The sequence below is a fragment of the Oenanthe melanoleuca genome, chromosome 2 (assembly GCF_029582105.1).
Source record: "Oenanthe melanoleuca isolate GR-GAL-2019-014 chromosome 2, OMel1.0, whole genome shotgun sequence".
Taxonomy (NCBI): domain Eukaryota; kingdom Metazoa; phylum Chordata; class Aves; order Passeriformes; family Muscicapidae; genus Oenanthe; species Oenanthe melanoleuca.
In genome coordinates, this window is record NC_079335.1 from 145,936,454 (window position 1) to 145,955,645 (window position 19,192).

Consider the following 19,192-nt stretch of genomic DNA (forward strand, 5'->3'; position numbering starts at 1 on the left):
TATTTGCTTAAAATTAATACAGGAAAAATTTTGGTTTTTTTCAGGGGGATTAATTTATCTCCAACCTTTTTTTACCCATCTTTGAAAAGCATTGTCACCAGGTGTTGGAACTCAGAAACCTGGGAGTTTTGAGCTTTCTGTGCTTTCTGGCACTGACCCCCTGGAGAACACTGCTTTTGACCTGAGGCCTTGGAGAAGGCTTCCAAATTTGAGTGATGGAGTTAAAATCATGGGTGCATAGTTAAGTAGAAGTATGTGATTTCATATGGTGAAGGGTTTTTAATTTGGGGTTTTATAATGTAGTAATAGGTATGGGAAAATATGGAAGATTTTGGCTGGTGTCTCTTTTCTGTCTCCTTCTTCCTTTTTCTCCATGGCTTCAGGCAGCAGTTTCTGGTTGGACAGTTAGTGCTGTACTGAGGGTCACAGGTATTTGATTACTGGGTCAAAAGTATAAATAATATAGATGTTAATTCTCTATTGGACTGTTTAGCTTTAAGAGACCTTGTTACTAGTTTGATTCATCTCCATTTTGCTCACATTTAGCTGGTAGCTAGAAGTGTTGCAGAGCTCACTGTACTTTAGATAAGATTTAATAAACAACCAAGGCTGAACATGAGAAATTCATTTCCTTCATGTTTGAATTCTGACTCTGAGTGAAGACAGAAGAAAATTAGGACAAGCCACTAATTGGGTGGTGCAGTTAACCCATTACAACCAAGATTCTGAAAATAACGACAAACCTACAAGGAGCTGTTCAGGACCACCACAGAGGACTTGTTTTTCTTGCACCAGAGTCAGCCCCATTCAGAAATCCAGGTGTGTTACCTGGATAAGGGGAGGTGGGTATTTACCTGTCGATGGGAACAGTGCGTTCCTGAGCGCTGTCACCTCCAGCAGCCTCCTCTTCCCTGGAAGGAGCAGGGCTGGGCTTTGGCACCCCTGGCTCTTCAGCTGGAACCTGCCTCTGAGCTTTGGCTGCCAGCAGAAATTGGGCAAGTTAGGCACAGCCCCCATGAGACCACAGCTGAAAGCCAGAGCCAACCTTTGGAGCCACCTCTGGTGCCAGAACTGAGGCCACCCGACCTCAGCTGGGTGCAGGAGAAGGTTAGAGGAGAATTTGGCACTTTTGCAAAGAGCACACGAAGCAAAGGGTTGGACAACACCAGGCTTGGCTGACTGGGCTCACCTGAGTGTTCTGTAAGGAAATACACACAGACAAAGGTGGGAAAGGCAGTAGGGACAGGGAGAAATAGGTCTGGAAGGATGGTGTGGGTTCACACAGCCTTCACAGGAGATAGTTTAACTGTGTTTGAGTTCCAGCTCAGGGCTGTGAGGAAGCCATGGAATTACAGCATCATCCAGGTTGAAAAAGACCTTTAAAAACAAGTCCAGCCATCAACCCAGCACTGCCAAGTCCATCAGTGAAATACATTCCAGGGAAACCCAGTGTTAGCTTTGTCCACGTGAATTCTTCCACCCAGCTTTGGATCAGAACAGTTTCTGACTCCCTGCTGTGGTCACAGACAGCATCAGGGACATGAGTGAGCTCACATCAATCAATGTGAACTGGTGGTCAAAGCAGGTCCTGGCTGAGGATATAAATGAAGAGGTAATATGGACTCCTATAGCAGACCCAGGGATGTTTTAGCATCAGCATTGCTGCACCTCCACTGGGAAATGTCCTTATACAGCTCTAAGTTACACCAGAATAAAGTTTGGCATCTGGAATTTGATGATACCAGAAGACAGTGCAGCTTGATGGCCATTTCAGTTATTTTTCTTCTTTTATTATTAATTATTTTATCAGCTATCGCTTCAAAACCTGGTTCAATCTCCATTCCAAAAGTATCTGATTGTCTTTTGATATTGACCATTGGAATTACACCACAGGGTAAAGTGCATCATCTCCTTTTTCATTTAAGGAGAAAAGGTTAAATCCATGGGAGTGCTCTACCCAGCAGGCAGGAATATTTTAGGGAGTGCTTTAGAGATTGGTGCTGGCTGGTTTTGGAAAAGAGCAGCTGTTCCTAGAAATCACATAAAACACCTCAATTGGGGTGGAAAACATGGTTATTTAAGGCATTACTGGATCAGAGATCCCAGGCTGTGGGATTGTACTTTCACCAGCACTATTGAAATATTTACCTCCTTTTTATTTAAAAAAAGAGGCATGTGATCATAGAGAGAGGTGTCAAGTCTCCACCTGATTAAAATAATTCCTATAACATGTTTAGTTTTGCTCAAATGAAGGAGCTGCCAAGCCATCTTATTCAATAATTTTTTTCTCTTTAGTTGTGACTAAAGAAATAATCTACTAGGTGACATTTTACTTAGGATTTTTGAGTCATCTCATTCCACCAGAGGATTATTTCCAAAGATGATATCTAACTAGAAAGGAAAAAAAAAGGTTTTAAAGCCCTGACTTTTTTAATGCTGTTATTTTGGGTTGGATTCCATTAACAGCTTTATCCTTGTTAAGAATATTTATTTTTTAAGGAATTATCTGGAGTTTGAGGGTTGCAGGCTACTTGGCATTGTCCTTTAAGTTAACAAGTTATTCTGACTTGACACAGAGACAGCTTAGACAAGTTGTTATGGCAGAAGCAGAGGAAGATTGGAAGGGTTGTCGTTCATTCGTGATTTTTTAAAAACAACAGAAAGACAAATACATTGTTCCCCTGGCAAGACACAGCCACATACATGGTTGGTTTTAGTCACACAGAAGCTGAAGGAGTCTGTCCAGGCTCCAGGGTCAGTGAAATGCAGGTAACTTGAGGCACCCAACCCCCAGGATATTAAAGATATTTGTTTACAGCAAATAATAAAATAAAAACAACCACCCTTGCCCACCCCACCAAATCAAAACCCAAATGACTTCTCTGAATGTAAAGCAAGGATCTCACCACACCTTCTCCTCCGAAAATACTTGAAGCAAGACCAGGGGAAAAGCCCAAAGGTGGAAAAAAATCCCCTATTCCTTGATTTTGGGCATGTGAAGAACCAAACTCTTTTTCAGACATTGTTTTCAAAGACCTCCTGCTTCCAGAAAGATCTGCCCCAAGCTTAGACCCAACCCAACCCCAACCCACCCTCCAATGTTTCTTTGGGTCTGATCATCCTCTCTTCATCTTCTCAAAACACAATGTCACAGCAAAACGAGGTTAAAAACATCATTACTGGCACTTTTGTAGTAATTCTAAACAAGTTTAAGCCACAGTGACATGTCTAAACAAGTCTAAGCTGTGCTCTGTATCGTAGGCACCAGCCAAACTATTTAACTATTTTTCTCCATATTTTACTGCCTAGTTGTTTTTCTACATATTTTACTGTTTCTTCGCATGCTTAACTGTTTTTTAACTGTATATTTCTTAGTTGAAACCAATGTTTATAACAAGTGCACAAAAGAAGCCATTTTTAAATGTTTTTCTACAACCTGTTAAGACCCTTCAAAGCCACTAAAATACAAATTGTGCTAAATAAATAAAAAACCCTAAAAAACAAAATACCAAAATTAAAAAACCCAAAATAAAAGTAAATAAAATTTTAAACAACCAGTCATCATCTTACATAAAAAACTCATACAAAACACATAAAACAACATAAAAACACCAATCAAAACCACATAATCACATTAACAATAGTCTTAAAATGTATAATTTAAGCTAAAAAAAAAAAAAATGAACTTCTATGTAAACATATTGATTTACTATCCAAAAATCCTATTTCTCCCAAACACTATCAATATTTTTCTGCCTCTCAACTCCCCAGGGGACACTTCCCACCTTCATGCCAAACCTACCATGGCTTCCAGCAGCCTGGGTTTGGGTGCTGGCTTCATGGACGACCACAGAGGGTCCAGCTGGTGGCCCTGGGGGCTGGCAAGGAGCAGCCCCAGCAGGGCCAAGGCCAAGGCCACCCTCTGCTGTCACGCCAGGGGGCAGAGTCACCAGCAGGGACGCCGAGTCCATCAGTTTTTTCAGGGCTGTCTTGATCTCCCGATCAGCGCGCTGCAGCGACGCCTGCACTGAAGTCTCCGTCTCTGGCTGGGGGGAAGTCAATCCTACAGACAAGAACAACAACTTTTCTCTCTTCAGGGCCCAACAGCGCCATCCAACCCATGGAAATATCTGCAACTGTATTGTTTTCCCCTCCTAGAGAAGAGTTGATGAAGAAATGCTTATTCCAGCAAGAGGGAATGTAGCTGAGAGTTAAAATAGGAAGGTTGGCACAAAATGCTTTGGAAAGTTGTATCTCAGCAGGCTGGGTATTCTGTGCCACCTGTGTGAACATCTGGCCTCTTCCCAGAGAGTGGAATAAAGGATCCGTCTCCCATCTCAACCCAACACTGGTTGGTCTGTCAAAAATAACTTTAATAATCATAGAATCACAGAATATCCTCAATGGGAAGGGATCCATAAGGATCCTGGCCCTGCACAGTCACCCCAACAATCCCACCCTGTTCCTGGGAGTGTTTTCCAAACACTCCTGGAGCTCTGGCAGCTTTGGGCTGTGCCCATTCCCTGGGGAGTCTGGGCAGTGCCAGCACCCTCTGGGGAAGAACCACTGGATAAGACCAAGGAAATGAACTCATTGCACAGGTACAGACCCTATGTGCAAGGAAGATGTTATCTCACAGGGGAGGAAAAGGAGTGAACAGGAATCAGCCTCATCAGTGACTCTGGAGAAGGGCAGGGATGAAGGGAGGGCTGTTCTTTTTCATCAAAGTCTGGCAGAAAAGCCAATCCTTGCTCTAGGGTGATGTGTTTGTCTTATTTCACAATGCCTGAATATTTCTGATGGATTTGGGTGTAGAAGGCTGGGATGGGATCACAGATTCCAGGAGTTCATCTCACCCAATCTCCTGCCTGATAAACCTTCCACAAATCCTAAAGAGGCACAACAAAGGGATGGATGGTACCTAGGGAAGCCCCCAGGTAATCATGAAGACAGAGAAAATGCAGGTCAGGTTAAGACAGTGATCACATTCATGATGTGATTGCTCACCAAGCAAGAGAGAAAACTCAAATCATGGCTTGAGAAAAAAATAGGAGCATATGGAATAAACAGCTCTGACTTGTTTAATGTCATTGACATTAATGAGCATGTCCTGTAGGGGTTTTGATTCTGCTTCTTTCCTGGCCTCAAGAAAGTCAATTCCCATGATAGACCTGAGAAAATAAAGTTGAGGGCTATGTGTGGATGAAGACATCTCACTTGATTTTTGTTTTCAGTAATCATGATTGAAGTATTTGACAAAATATTTCTTTTCTGAATCTGATGATGGAAAAAAAGCACATGATGTCCCAGACTGACCATCAGTGTTCATCAGCACTGAGCTGGCTGGAAGATATGAAATATTTTCCTAGAGAAATACCTGGATTCTCTGGTGTTCCTGCTGTGATTTCTGCCAAGGGGTGCTGTCCTGTGAACTGGGCAGCTGCCAATGAGTGAAATTATTGCAAAGGCATCAAACACTCAGTTAGGAAATATATTCACAGGTGTATAGATACAGATATAGAGGTTATATATCAATAATCACTGGTCTCCCCCATGCTCTGATAATACCACTTCCTTCTTTTGGACACTGATTCAGGCTGAGCAACTTTAATATCACCCAAGACACACAGAACTAACAAACACCACAGTGATGACACCCTGTGATGGACAACCTCCTTCCCAGCTCTCAAATCTCAGCCTTGAGCCTTTCCACCCCACAACTTCAGCCCATCCCCAGGAACTCAAGGCTGACACATATTTTGAAGCTCCAATTTGGTCTCAGAGAAGGACCCAAGAGGATGTGAATCATTCAAGATTCCTGATTTGGAAATATCCATAAACCCAGGTTTTTTTCACTTCAATACTCCTGAAACTGTCCATAAAAAAAGGAGCCAGAGCCCAACTGCATTAATATTCTGGGATTGCAACCCAGCTCCTGCTGAAGTCAGCGGGAGAAGAGGACGAGCTGATGGAATATCAAGTGCTGTAACAAAGAACACAGAAACCCAACGAGTTCAGTCACAGCTGATGCAAGACATTTATTGATTTAAACTCATCATCTAACAGCATATCTTGCACTTTACTTTTTTTTGAGTGTGGTTTTTTTTCCTCTTTTTTGTATCTCAAGCAAACTCAAGTTTCCACTTATCAATACCCATTTACCTCCAGGAATTTCAGTTTAACATTCATTGTATTAAAATCTTTCATACAGCTGTATCTTTTCATCTACAGGAAATAAATCCCCACACATCTCATTAGTTATCTACACAGTTTAATCACTTATAAGCATAATTTTTAACCTCTAGGAAAATATTTTGAAAGTATATGTAATAAACTTCTCATAAACCTTTCACTTTTTGAACAGAGCCCTGCATAGGATTTTAAAAATTCCCTTCAATTGATTCTCTTTTGCTTAAATTTCAAAAGAAAATGTAAACAGATGTTAATTGCCTTGAGCTAATGAATCAAACTATAACTATTTCTCCTGGGACCATCTGAAGTGCAGCCTTAGGGCTTCTTTAGAAAAACCTGAGTGTCGACCACAACAGGAGGAAACCTCCACATTCCTTTACACATCCTCATTATTTTTTGTTTGAATATCACATTTTTTGAAGATTATCACAGGGCAAATTCTTTTCTCAGCAGTATCTTTGTAAATCTGAATCAAATCCACTTCCTTCTGTGGAATTGCTCTAGATTGATACTGGAATAACTGGATCAGAATCAGGCTCAAAATAAATATTTTTAGCTTTAAAAGCATTTCCCTGTTGTGTGTCTGTTACTTTCCAATGTACAGTGCAATATATGAAAAAAGCACTAATATATATATCCATCTTATTGCTTCATTATAAAACAAACAGTATAAACCAAGGAGATGTTATAAAAAATGGGATAGTACCATAAAGGAAGCTTGGTTTCCTTCACCACTGGAAAAGCATCCTATATCATGAAGGTAGTGCACACAACATCCTGGGTGGATGTTGAAAGTCAAAGGCTGTGAAATCAACATGTTCATTTTAGTCAGCACAAGGTGCAGCTGCAGAAGGAAAAGAAATAACTTTTCTACAAGCACCTTTTGTGAATTCAGTCCCTGTTGGCAGGAATATTGCCCCAAGCCTCCAGAACAAGCTCCTCAACTTCACCTGGCTGGGAAACACTGAGCCAACATAATCCATCCGTTCCCAAAGCAGAAACTCACTCCACCCTCTCTCCTCACTCCAAATTCAGCTGTGCCTGAGCATTTCTGGTTTCCCTAAACCATAAATGAAAACAGTTTCTACTGAGCATTTCTACAGAGCTGAGCTGGGACAGGGTGTGGGGACTTCACCCCAGTCTCTGTCACCAGAAAGGGCCAGTGCAGGGTCCTGCTGAGATCGGTGAGCTCCACCTGACTCCAGCTGGCACCAAGACTTGGGCCTGGGAGCTCATCTCTCATCTCAGCTTGTTGGAGCCCTGGGCAACATCCATTTTTGGTGAAGCCAGCAGGGATGGGCTGTGCTCAGTGCACCTCAGCCTCCCCCTCAAGCAGCACTCTCACTGCAAAGCTCCAGAGGAGCTCCACAGTCCCTCTCCAAGACATCTCGACCTTCCTGCTTACAGTAATATGATGCAATTGCAACTGGCAGCCCAATACATTTGGAACAGATCTATGTTTCAACTGAATATTTATGGTAAAGCTCTTTTTTCTCTTTGTTTATTATTAATTTTTAATCTGTCTTTGTGCTCCTGCTACTTTGCCATAGCTCAGTGGTAAATTCCTCTTATCACATATAAAGGACATCATGGATCAATCTGTTGGCAGGAATGTTTCACCACTGGCACATTCAGGAGAACAAATACTCATCCAGGCATATTTATTGGCAAAGACCACATTTGTGGTCCTTTGAAGACCACATTTGTGGTTCTTTGTACTTGTTAATGTTTGATTGCAGAAGCAGAAATTGTTTTGTGCAGCACTTTAATCTTTCAGTGCATGTTAACTAAATTATAGTTCAAAATATATGGTTTATAAATCCACGACACTAGAATGCAGAATAATGAAACCTACATTATCAGACAACTAGGAAGTGGATTTGAAAATATCAGTCATTTAGAAAAGATAGTCTTTTTCAATTAAGGCAGAAGAGAACAACAAAACTCTTGCTTCCTCAGGACAGTGGGATTCTCACCACTGACTAGAGTCAAACTGGGATTTCAGCCAAAAGGCCTGAGCAGCCCTTTGAATCCCTTCTATATGTAATATTTACTATATCCCTCATTATATGGCAGAAGGTTAAAATAATGCAATCAGACTGTGCATGTTGAAAGGTTTATGAAGAAATTTTGGTAGAGCTAATTGGTGTCACAAATGTAGAGCAGAGTCAAAGCAGAATGAAGCTTCATGACCTTTGGGCCCAGGAGATACCCCCTGTCCTGGGCTACTGAAGGATGCTGAAAAGCTTAGATACTTTCACCTCCTTGCCACACCATAAACTGGCACATGAAACAATTATTAAGTTCATGGACAAAAAATGCACTTCTTCATCTATATTTCTGTCATAGGTAGAAGAATCAGGCTTTTCCTAAACCTCCCATCGGTGCTCCACTATGGAATGATACATGTTCACCTAGATCAAAGCTTTTAAAGTTCCAAACTGTTCTGGCAGACTGTTCCCTTTAAGACTGGAAAAGCTTGACACATCATATTTAAATACATTTCCCTCGTACTCGTTACCTCGCGATCTTTGCCACCAATTCCCCTCGCCTACAACAATTTTGATATTTTTATTATTAACATAAAGCTGCTTTCTTGGGCGTTAAAAGTTATGCTGTATCTTCTCAGCTCTGGGAGAGGTCTTCCGTGCTGATGTGCAAGGTGACAGGCTCGCCAACAGTCCCGTAGCTGAGGGTTCTCGTGGAAACCTCAGTTTTGAAGCTGGGCTGGCCGCTGTCCGCCGAGCGCTGCAGCTCGGTGCAGAACGAGGGCTTGACCGTGAAGGAGGGACCGGGAGGAGCCGCGCGGGGATCGCCCACGCGGAAGGAGACGCTGGAGGGACCCACTCGAGAGGCTGACACGAACACGCCCCCGGGGACGCGCTCCTCGTACTGGCTGAAGAAGCTGCGCCGGGGCTCGGGCGCCACGGGCCGGAGCAGGTTCAGCAGCACCGGCTTCCCGATGGTGGGCTCGTTGATCTCCGTCTGCAGCACCGAGATCTCGCAGGGCTTCTCCGCCGTGGCCTTCTGATCCTCGCACCTGTAGGTCTCTCCTTCTTGAGGGATGTAATCCTCCAGGTCCTCCAGGGTTAAGAGTTTGCCGTTGTGGGTTAAAATCTTGCGGTCCCGCGTGCTGATGTCGTCTGTGCGGAGCTCCTCTGGCTCGTCCACGATGGCGTTGTCCTCTTCGGGAAGGATGTCCTGTATTACTTCAGGTACCTCCTCTCCAACAGGCCAAGACACATCCACTTCATCAACCCCTTCCTTATCCTCTGGACTTGCTGGGGAGAACAGGACTTGGTGCTGGTCTCCAACAGCTGTCCCAAAACTGAAGACCAAAGGCCACCCCCGCAGGCGAGCAGAGGGGAGGCGGTGTCTGACCCGTGCTCAGCACACGGTTCCTGAGGGCAGCTCTTTCCTTCAGTGCCATAATCCATAAAGGAATCACTTCCTAATTGTTCCGACCCACACGGGGAGTTTCTCTCTTCGCTGCTGACTTGAGGTCCTTCCTGCTCAGTCGTGTACACCAGGGGCTGGATGTCACCTTCAGAGAGACCCTCATTGGGCAGAGATTTTGGCTGTTCCACCAATTTATTGTTGGAGTTGTTTGTGTTTGGATCATCTTCTGGGGAGCGCTTTGGCCTTGAGCTGGGAAACGTGAACGTCAACACCCCTGACTCATCTTTTTCTTGTTTTACTGGGGAAGAACCTCTTTTCCTTGTGGGCTTTGGTGATTTTTTCACCTTGAATTCAATTATTTCTTCCACTTCGACCCACTTGGGCTTCTTCTCTTCCACTGCGCTCTCCACAACGACATCTCTCGCCGCTGCCCCTTGCATGTCCTCGTGTTCTGTGACATAAAGCCTGGGCACAGCAGCAGATTTTGGTGCTGCCTCCTGCTCGTGTCTGTGGACAGGCTGCCTGATCTTGGAGACGTAAACGGGCTCTGGAGCCAGCTCCACGCGTGGGGAGCGGGAAGGAGAATGACCTGACGGAGAACGCGCAGGAGAAACCCTTCCCCTTTGTCTTGGGCTCTTCACCACCGTGGTTATGGTCTCCTCTCTGACGGCAGAAAGGGGCGGAGTTGGCGGCAAGACGAGACTTTTTGGGGAGCCACACTCCACCAGCGCATGTCGGCAGCACAGGGTTAGTTTGGGTGAGCGTTCCAGCTTTTGGGTCATTTTGGGAGGGACACACACGCAGTGCACACACACACATGCCTGTCTCCACCTCCTGATGCAGGGAAAGCCCAGTGCCCTTTTCCCCAGGAAAACCCAGCTCCATGTTTGGGAGTGAACACACGGCCAGCTGAGAGATGCTCTGCTGAGTTCTGCTGGATTTCATGTGCTTGTGTTCATCACCTACTCTGCTACTTTGGACACTCCCAAATTGTAAACACTCCAAGATTTCAATATTTTCCTGAATATCCTTAGCTAAAATCCTAATTCCATCCCCCTCAAAGGGCTAAATGTCCTTTATTGCAGTAGAATCAGCATATTCTTAATAATATTTAATTAATCTAACATATCTTTTTTTTTATTGTATCTTTTGAGACCAGAGATCTGAATTTCCACATGCAGAACAGTTACACTGAAAGGGATTAACCCTTAAAATGTGGAGATGACCAGGAAAAGAAAGTTAGAACATCTCCCCCACAAATCATCTATGTCAAAATCCATTAGTACAGACACAGCCTGACCCTACTGCCTACAACAGGCACAGGAATACCAAGACAAATTTGGATAGATAATTATGATTTCTTAACATATTTCTGCTGGCTTTACTTTAGGTTTTTTGACTGAAGTTGGGCTGGTGGTAGATGCCTCATCCCTGGAAACATTAAAGGTCAGGCTGGTTGGGACTCTGAGTAGCCTGATCAAGCTGAAATTGTCTCTGCTCACAGCAAGGGGTGGGACTTGATTATCTTTAAAGGTCACCTCTAATCCAAGGCCTAAACCTAGGCTTCAGTGCTCTTCATTTTTATACTTAGCATGCAGTTTTTCCTGCAGGTTTTTCTGTGGTGTTTCTCACATGGAAACACTTTCAGATATATACATTTCTGCCAGTGTTTTCCTGGCAAGCACAAGGAAGCCAATGCTCCACATCTGCTCCACAGAAATCACAGGAAAAGCTCATTTTGTTTCTCTGTTGAGGTTCTGCCCCTACCTCCAAGGAATGGGGCTAAAAACAAAGAATTAACTGAAGGGTCAATGAGTGGCCTGAACTGAGATTAAGAATGGAGACAGCAGCTTTTTAATTCCTCTCTTCCTCCTCACCATTCTCCAGCCACAGCCACGTGGGGCTGAAGTCCCCCCTCTGCTCTTTAGACGTCTCTGCTCTGACTTTTGCCCTTGAGAATGGAGAACCTATTTATGTCCATCATGGAAGAGTAATCCTCTTGGGTTTACTGCAGCCTTTCTCATCTTCTGCTCTTATTTTTGACAACTTGTACTTCCTGCTCCTCAGGAGATTGGATTTGTTTCCACCATCAATCTCTCCCTTTGAGGACTGGGTTAGTTACAGGGAGATTAATTGCCTTGTAGAGCACCTTCTTTTCTCACTGCTTTACTCTTTTCCCTAAATTTTCTGCAGTTTTCCTATAGCCCTTTAAGGTCTGTGCACAGCCTTCCTCCTGGCCAGGGTGCCTTTCTGAATTACACAAAACTAAATCATTTTAGATTAGAATAAATTCTAGCATGCTTGCAGTAGACCTTGATCCAGGTTGCAAAGTTAAAATGTGTTTTTTGGGGTCTGGGATTTGCATATATGGACATTGTTCAATCCCATCTCTCAATTATCTATTATTTTCTGCCAGTAGTTTTAAAGCTGTTTCTGTTCATTAGCTTGCTGCAGATTAAGAGTTGGAATCTGCCTTTACAGAATTATTCCCAAACTTTCCCCCATCACCATCCCAATTTCAGTTGAGGTCCACTCCAATGTAAAGTTCATGGCCACCAAAGGAGGGGAATTTCTGCCTGAGATTCCACTCCTAAATTCACCAAACTCCTTTGAGGCTGCAGCCCTTGATTTAGGAATCCCTTCTGGAGCTGCCCAGAGCAACCCCCTATGGAATTTACATCTCAGAAATTTAGAAATCAGCTTGACTGCTGGTATTTTGTATTATTGAATATTATTTAATCCACCAGTATTAATGCTGCTGCTCCAGATACAGGCACAGAGATGTGGATAAATGAGATTTACCAAGTTTTAGATGTGGACTGGCTCTGAGATTCCCTCCTGCTCACTACTTTATCAGGATATTTCTGAAGAAGATATAAAAAAATTGTTCTCTGTTTAGTTGCCCCAGTCTGAATCATGGTCCTTGAGGCAGTTCAGATAAAACCACTTTATTTTCTGGTTTTTGCAGGGTGAAAAAGTTCTAATGTCTGGAAATTTAACTGAGCTTATGTGCAGCTTCTGGGAGGGGGGACAACTTATAAACCACTGCCTGCAAAAGGGCCAAGGGCACGGATCTAAAGGAATAATCCTCACAGAAAACAATAAAAGGGATAAAAGGTAAGCAACTCTTAACCATCCTTTAGTTACAATTTGATGTCTAACAAAAATAATATACATCCACTCATGTCCAAGTCAAGGGTTGATTTTAGCAATAGTGCAGCTATTGAGGGAAGGCATTTTCCCAAAATATCCACTGCAGAACCTCAGGACATGGTTGGAGCTGCTCTGAAATCCTGTTACAGGCCAGTGTCCCCTTCCAGCACATGAAACAATTTTATTTTGTATTTCTCTAAGAAGATAAATTAAGATTTTAATGGCTGCTTGGCTTCTAGGCTATGTATGACAGAAAATACTGCTTTTTGCAGTAATTAATCTTTGTATTTTATAGGCATCCAGTATAAACCAGGCTCAAAGTATCTAAAAAGACCAAGTCATCAGGATAATTATTTATATTAAAAATACAGAGATAGAAAGGGATAAAAATATTAATCTTCCTTCTGCTATACCATACAAGGTTTTCCTGAAAAACTTAAAATAAAGCCAGAAGAAATCACTCTAAGCTCTGAGATATTTGTTAAATTGGTAGATATTTTCAGGTGGACAGTTTTAAAAGCTGATTTCATTCAGACTCTACCTTCCTGAACTCTTGTGAGACTCTATCAGCACTGGGGGGAATACTTTTCCTGTGTAATATCATAAAATAACTGCCCCAGGCTGTGTCAAACACCAGTGCTGCTATTTTTGGAAAAGAACTTTTTTTTCAGGTGATCACTTCACATGGCAGAGAGTTCTGTGGGACCTGCTGGGCTGGGAATGAACACACTTGCATGGCCAATGAACACAAGCTTGTTATTGGATCATGCAGAGGCAGCAAGGCAAAAAAAACCACAAATGTTACCAAAAAAAAAAAAAAAAAATCAGCACTTACATGATGATGGTTTTCTTGGGCACTTTAGTCTCTTGTTCAGTGACTACAAAGAGAACAGTATGAACAGCATGGGGTTAAAGAAAGGCAAAAGCTGAAATGATTAAATTATCTTTGCTCAGTTCATCAACATAAACTGGAGTGAAAAATAACCAACTGCACCATCCCATCCATGCTTTCTGTGGTTATTTCCAGCATCATCTGTAGTGTTTCTGACCAGGAATCAGAATCCAGAATGCTCTCTGAATATTTAGCTTTGAAATTAAATATTTTATGGAGAAAGATTTGGCAAAAATGGTTGATTCTACTTTTTTTTTTTTCTGGTAGGTCAAAGCTAGAAAACAAGGTCCTTATTTAATTTTTCTTTATCCTATAATAAGGTAGTGATGGTGTCAGAAACCTCAAAATGCCTCAATCTGGAAAATCCTGGAGAGCTGAAATTCTTTAAACTTCCTATAAAAAAGAGATCCCCCAAACACTGGATTGTGGCCAAACTTTTATGGACTGGATGCAAAATCCAAGGTGATAAATATGAAAAACTAATATCATTATCATCAGTAGATAAAATAAGCATCAAAAAAACCCCAAATCCTAGGAAACCCAGGAGAGCCCTGTGTCTGCTCCATCTCTTTTTTTATTTTTTTTTTTGCTCTAATTTGCAATTTTTCCTGACCCTTCTCCCATAACCAAGCTGTTGATGCATATCCAGATCAAAAGTTATTATCAAAAGTATTTTTTAGAACTGGCATTTTTAAAAAGCAGGAAGATACCATTTGAAGAACTGAGATTTTCAGCAGGTTTTCCATCCTATCCACTGAAATAAAATTAAGGCACTCTTTGAACCACACTGCTTTGAGACACTCTGAATTGCTAAACCTATTTGAGATCTAGAAAAAAAAAAATCAGCAAGCCCCACTTTTTATTTAATAAACTCACAAAATATCTAAAAAAACCCCATAATTTAATCTCCAGCAATTGGTTTTCAATTTTCCAGCCAGCCTATAATAAATAAGCTCTGGTAATTTTCAGTCAGTGCAATTTAAGTGAATTGCTATTTAAAAATATCTATAAAATCACCAACAGTTCTTGCCTGGGGAATTTGGAGTGTCTGTATTATTTGTTAAGTAACTGATGATGAGTGCTGATGTTTTCAATGGTGCCCCCAAACCTGCACTGACTGAAAATTAAAAATAATTTACAATATTAAATGGAATACTTTAAACTAATTTTCCTCCCACTTCACTTCCAAGGGCTCTTCTCTGCCTCAGGTAAAAACACAAATTTGACCATAATGAAAAATAATTTTGTGCAAATATTGATGTTAATATCTGACCTAGAGCTCGTGTTTCTTTTGCAGAGCCTTGTCTTGCTTATGCCTGTGAAAATCTGGAATAATTTCCCAGAGATTCAAATGAGTTACTGCAGAACTGGGTGAGTTTAAACAAAATCTGTTTGGAAATTTGAGTTTACACTAACTGGGTAAGTAAACAGCAAAATAATTTTCAAATATTTATCCCTGGACACAATTACAATAAAACCATTTATCTATCCTTAATCAATATTTTTTTAAATAATTCAAACCTTGTTTTAAATAGTGGAATAATAATAATACAGTGATGGCAGATGAACTGAGTGCTCAAGCAATTTACTGCACTCAGGTTAGAGATTTTCACTGACTTAAAATCACTATTCTGCAATTTTCAAATAACTTTTAGAACATCTCATTAAAAATGTTATGAGATTAATCCATATGCAGAGAGTATATGAGTAAAAATAATGATGTTCTGATGAAAATGTTTTAGCTAATTGGGTTATACACCTGAAAATAGGTGTTCTCTATTTTAGCAGCAAGTGTATTTGGATGAGAATTAAATAATATAAACTAAATAGTTGGATAAATTTAATGAAATCTCACAATGTCTGTAATAAAAAAGTCTCTTTAATGCTTGCTCTATTAATGTCTGGTTTTGCAGTCCTCCCAGATGACATCAACTGTGGTATTTCTATTTGTAATGGATGTCAAAGGGATTCAATATCCAAAAGTTCAGCAGGCCTGGGATGAGAAAGCTGAAAATAGCTTTATTTTAAATATTTGGCTTTATTTTTAAGTTATAATAGCTTTATTTTAAAATTTAATAAATTTCATATGTGCTGTCCGAGGTGTAAGGGAGGATTTGAGCAATCTTATATTGAAGGATAGAACCACACGAAAGTAGGATGAGAGAATTTGGTTTTTTTTTTTTTTTTTTTTTTTTTTTTTTTTTTTTTTTTTTTTTTTGTTTGTTTGTTTGTTTGTTGTTGTTGTTGTTTTTTCCTGTTGTTTTTCCCCCGAGAGGAAAATATTCTGCATCCACTTTTAGCACCAGATTTATCATTTCAACTTTTCAAGAGCATTTTAGGCAAACAGCTTTGCAAAGCAGGAGGCCCTGATAAGCAGGTTAAAAGCTGTAAGCATTAGGGACAGCCAGTGCTTTTGTAGGACCAGACATCTCTTTGGTTAACAGATTAAAACATGGGCTTACAAGTGATGGAACACTGAGGATAAGTGAGTTCTCCTTGCTCTGAGTGGATGGAAGATTATTTATGGACTTTAAAAAAAAAAAAAAAAGTCTATTTTCTCCACTCACAGAAGTTTAAACCTATTTTTGCTGCCCAGTTCATGCTGCTGACATGAGCCAGAGCACTGTTCTGTTTTCATCTCCTTCTGCTGCACTTTGGAGACTAAACTGCAAAACTTGTCAAGAACTGCTAAAACAAATCCTAAAATGAGCAATTCATGCTCATTGTAGTTGGAAAAAACCTTTAAAATGGTTGAATCCAACTGCTGAGCCAGCACTGCCACCTTCACCACTAAACCTGTCCCTAAGTGCCACATCCACAGGTCTTTGAAATCCCTGCAGGGTTGGTGGCTCAACCCATGGATATAAGAGTTTTCTGAGCATGTTAACGAAATGCAAGTGGTTTGGGATGTCTCTCAAAAACACCCCACCAAAACCTAAACAAACAAGCAGAAAACCCAAACAACCAAAAGGCTCCACTCCTGCATGGTTGCAAGGGCAGATGGGGCTCTCCTGGATTTGCACTCAAAGCCAAAAATGAGACTAAACCATGGTGATAAGAGAATAAAAATAATGAGCTAAACACCTTAATCATCACCCTAACCAGGGAACATCCAAATGGTCAGGGGACAAACTTCTGTGCCCTATTTTTTCAGTAACACTGAGCTCTAATGCTCCTCTGTGTTTTAAATCTTCTTTGTAAGAACTTCAAAGTATTTTGTTGATTTTTAAGTGGCTGCTACAAGGCAACTGAAGAACCTGCTCTGCATGAAATCTAAGGTAAAGCTGTGAAGGAATTATTGTTGCCTGGCTGTAGCTGCTTTGGGAATTTTTATTTATGGTTTTATCTTCACTCCTGTCCCTGACTCCTCCCCTTGTATTGACTGACTCATTCTAGGTCCTGACCTGTCCACCCATATGGAAATGCAACACCTTTCCAAGGCACTGGGCTTTGCTTTTCTTAACAAATAATCAGTTAGTGAGCCTGGATGGGTAAATCACACCAGAACATGCCAGAGCACATCAGCCCAGGTGTGCCATGTGCAGATTAGGCAGCGAGGTGCAAAGCAGACACAGTCAACTGGAAGTCAAAGAGAAGGATCTTCTTTCAGCTACACTTTTTAAAAAGTGTCTCAAATTCTTCCAATAGCCACAGAAAGAGGATTTTTTAAAGCAACCCTCCATTGACTTCAGTGCAGCGACCAGGTATCCCTTAGTCCAGTGGTTTCCATCCTTTTTGGGTTTGGTCCATCCAAGGAACTTGCAAATTCCCATAGTGTGAATTTAAACCAAAGACTTTTGGTTTTGATACCCACAGTCTTGGTCTGTGGACCAGCTGCAGGTCAGGGCTCACAAACCACTGGACTAATGGTATCCCAAACCATGGATTTGGCTCAGCAGAATAAACAGTACAGAAAGACAGGAGGATGAAAACTAAAATAGTCGCCCCTTGGGTGCCTCATGAGACTCAGACAAAGGACATTTCACAAGAACAGAGATAAATCAGGTAAAACTCAGACCCAGGGTGCAGGTGAGCCAGGAAGCAGACACGGTATCTATTTCCTGCTGAGAGCAGTAATGTTGTCCTCTTGGTGAAGTTACAAGCAGTCCCATTTTCACAAATAGGAAGGATTGTGGGGATGGAAAGACATAGCCTTCATGAGATCCACCTGTCCTGCAGTTCTTTGCCAGATGAACCTGATTTTTCCCCAGGCAGATCAAGGCTGGTTATTGATTCTCAAAAAAGCAATGGTCAAGTGCATTTTGCCAAATTCATCCCTGCTGTGATTCTGCTCACAACAATCCTCTTGCTCCATGGATGAGCCTATTTTCTCCACTGGCCTGGAGCAGTTCTCCCTCTGTTTCTCCCTGGAGATGACTCAGGGATCTATTTTCTTCCCTATTACCGAGTTCAAGCAATTGCACATCACAGAACAAACCTATTTCATGACATTTCTGACACTTCCAGGCAAACTCCAATTGTATTTCTATAACCAAGCTCACTTTTTTTTTTTTTTTGGTTAAGATTACAGGAGTAAGAGGAGATGAGAAATTTGGGGCTGAACACAGACATTTGCAACTCCCAGAGCTGAAAACGTTCCTAACATTTTATACAACCTTTATTTGCTTTTACATCTGCCTGAAGGGGACTTCATCAAGATATACAGCCCTGACAGGGATTTATTTGTGTTCCTCTACAACCTGCACACAACTTATTTTTTTCTCTCTTTGGGGCATAGAAAAGACAAAGAATTCAAGTACTTGAAGGTTTATTTGGCTGAAAAAATTAAAGTGTTTCTACACTTACACCATCCTCCCTGTAATTCTTTTGGATGGCACTCTGGGAAAGAGCTAAAAGGAAAACACGTCAAGAAAGTTCACAGATCAGGATGCTAATCTTAATTATTTATTGTGGATGAATCCTCTTAATGTAATAGCACACCATTTGTGTCTACAGAGGGCTGGCCCAAAGGTCCAGCCAGACCAGGATCCTGTCTCAAACAGGGCCAACAGCAGATGATGTAGAAAATGATGAAAAAATATGAGTAGAGGATCATTTATCCCTGAATATTTTTCCAGACTCCAACATTTTCTACCCAGCAGCTCCATAAGCCAAAACGTTGCCTCTTAGTGGATGTTGATATTGTTAATTATGCCCTTTCCATCATGCTCTTGAACTCCTGTTATTATCTCAAGACAGTGTGGAACAACCAAAGTTGAGGAAAGAAGGTACTAGAGCTGTTGGCAAAATTCTGACTTTTGTTGACCATGTCTCCACCAACCCCATCTGGGAGAGGCCAGTGAAAGCAAGGTTTGCTGGCATGGAAAGGCCTGTGCCTATCCCAGTCCTCTCTCTTTCCCTCCAAATCTGTCCCTTGCCCATTAAAGGTGATTTTTTGGCTGTACCATCTCCTGAGCTGCCACTGGGAACTGTTCAAGAGAGACAGGACTGGCTGGTTCACGCTCAGCCACTCATAAGATGTGAAAAGAACCAATTCCCTATGCCAGGAAGTGCTCCCTAGGGAGATGTAGCCATAGATTTAAACTGGCCTGTGCT

The 19,192-nt window shown here is 41.6% G+C and overlaps 1 protein-coding gene across 1 annotated transcript in view; it reads right to left on the reverse strand.

The window, feature by feature from the left end:
* Positions 1-6,013: 6,013 nt before the first annotated feature.
* OBSCN (obscurin, cytoskeletal calmodulin and titin-interacting RhoGEF) overlaps positions 6,014-19,192 on the reverse strand; it is a 145,951-nt gene continuing 132,772 nt past the window's right edge. Inside the window, 3 exon segments of the mRNA XM_056484594.1 lie at positions 6,014-9,536; positions 9,539-10,254; positions 13,580-13,622. Coding sequence (XP_056340569.1) covers positions 8,818-9,536; positions 9,539-10,254; positions 13,580-13,622 — 1,478 coding nt within the window. The 3' untranslated portion in view covers positions 6,014-8,817.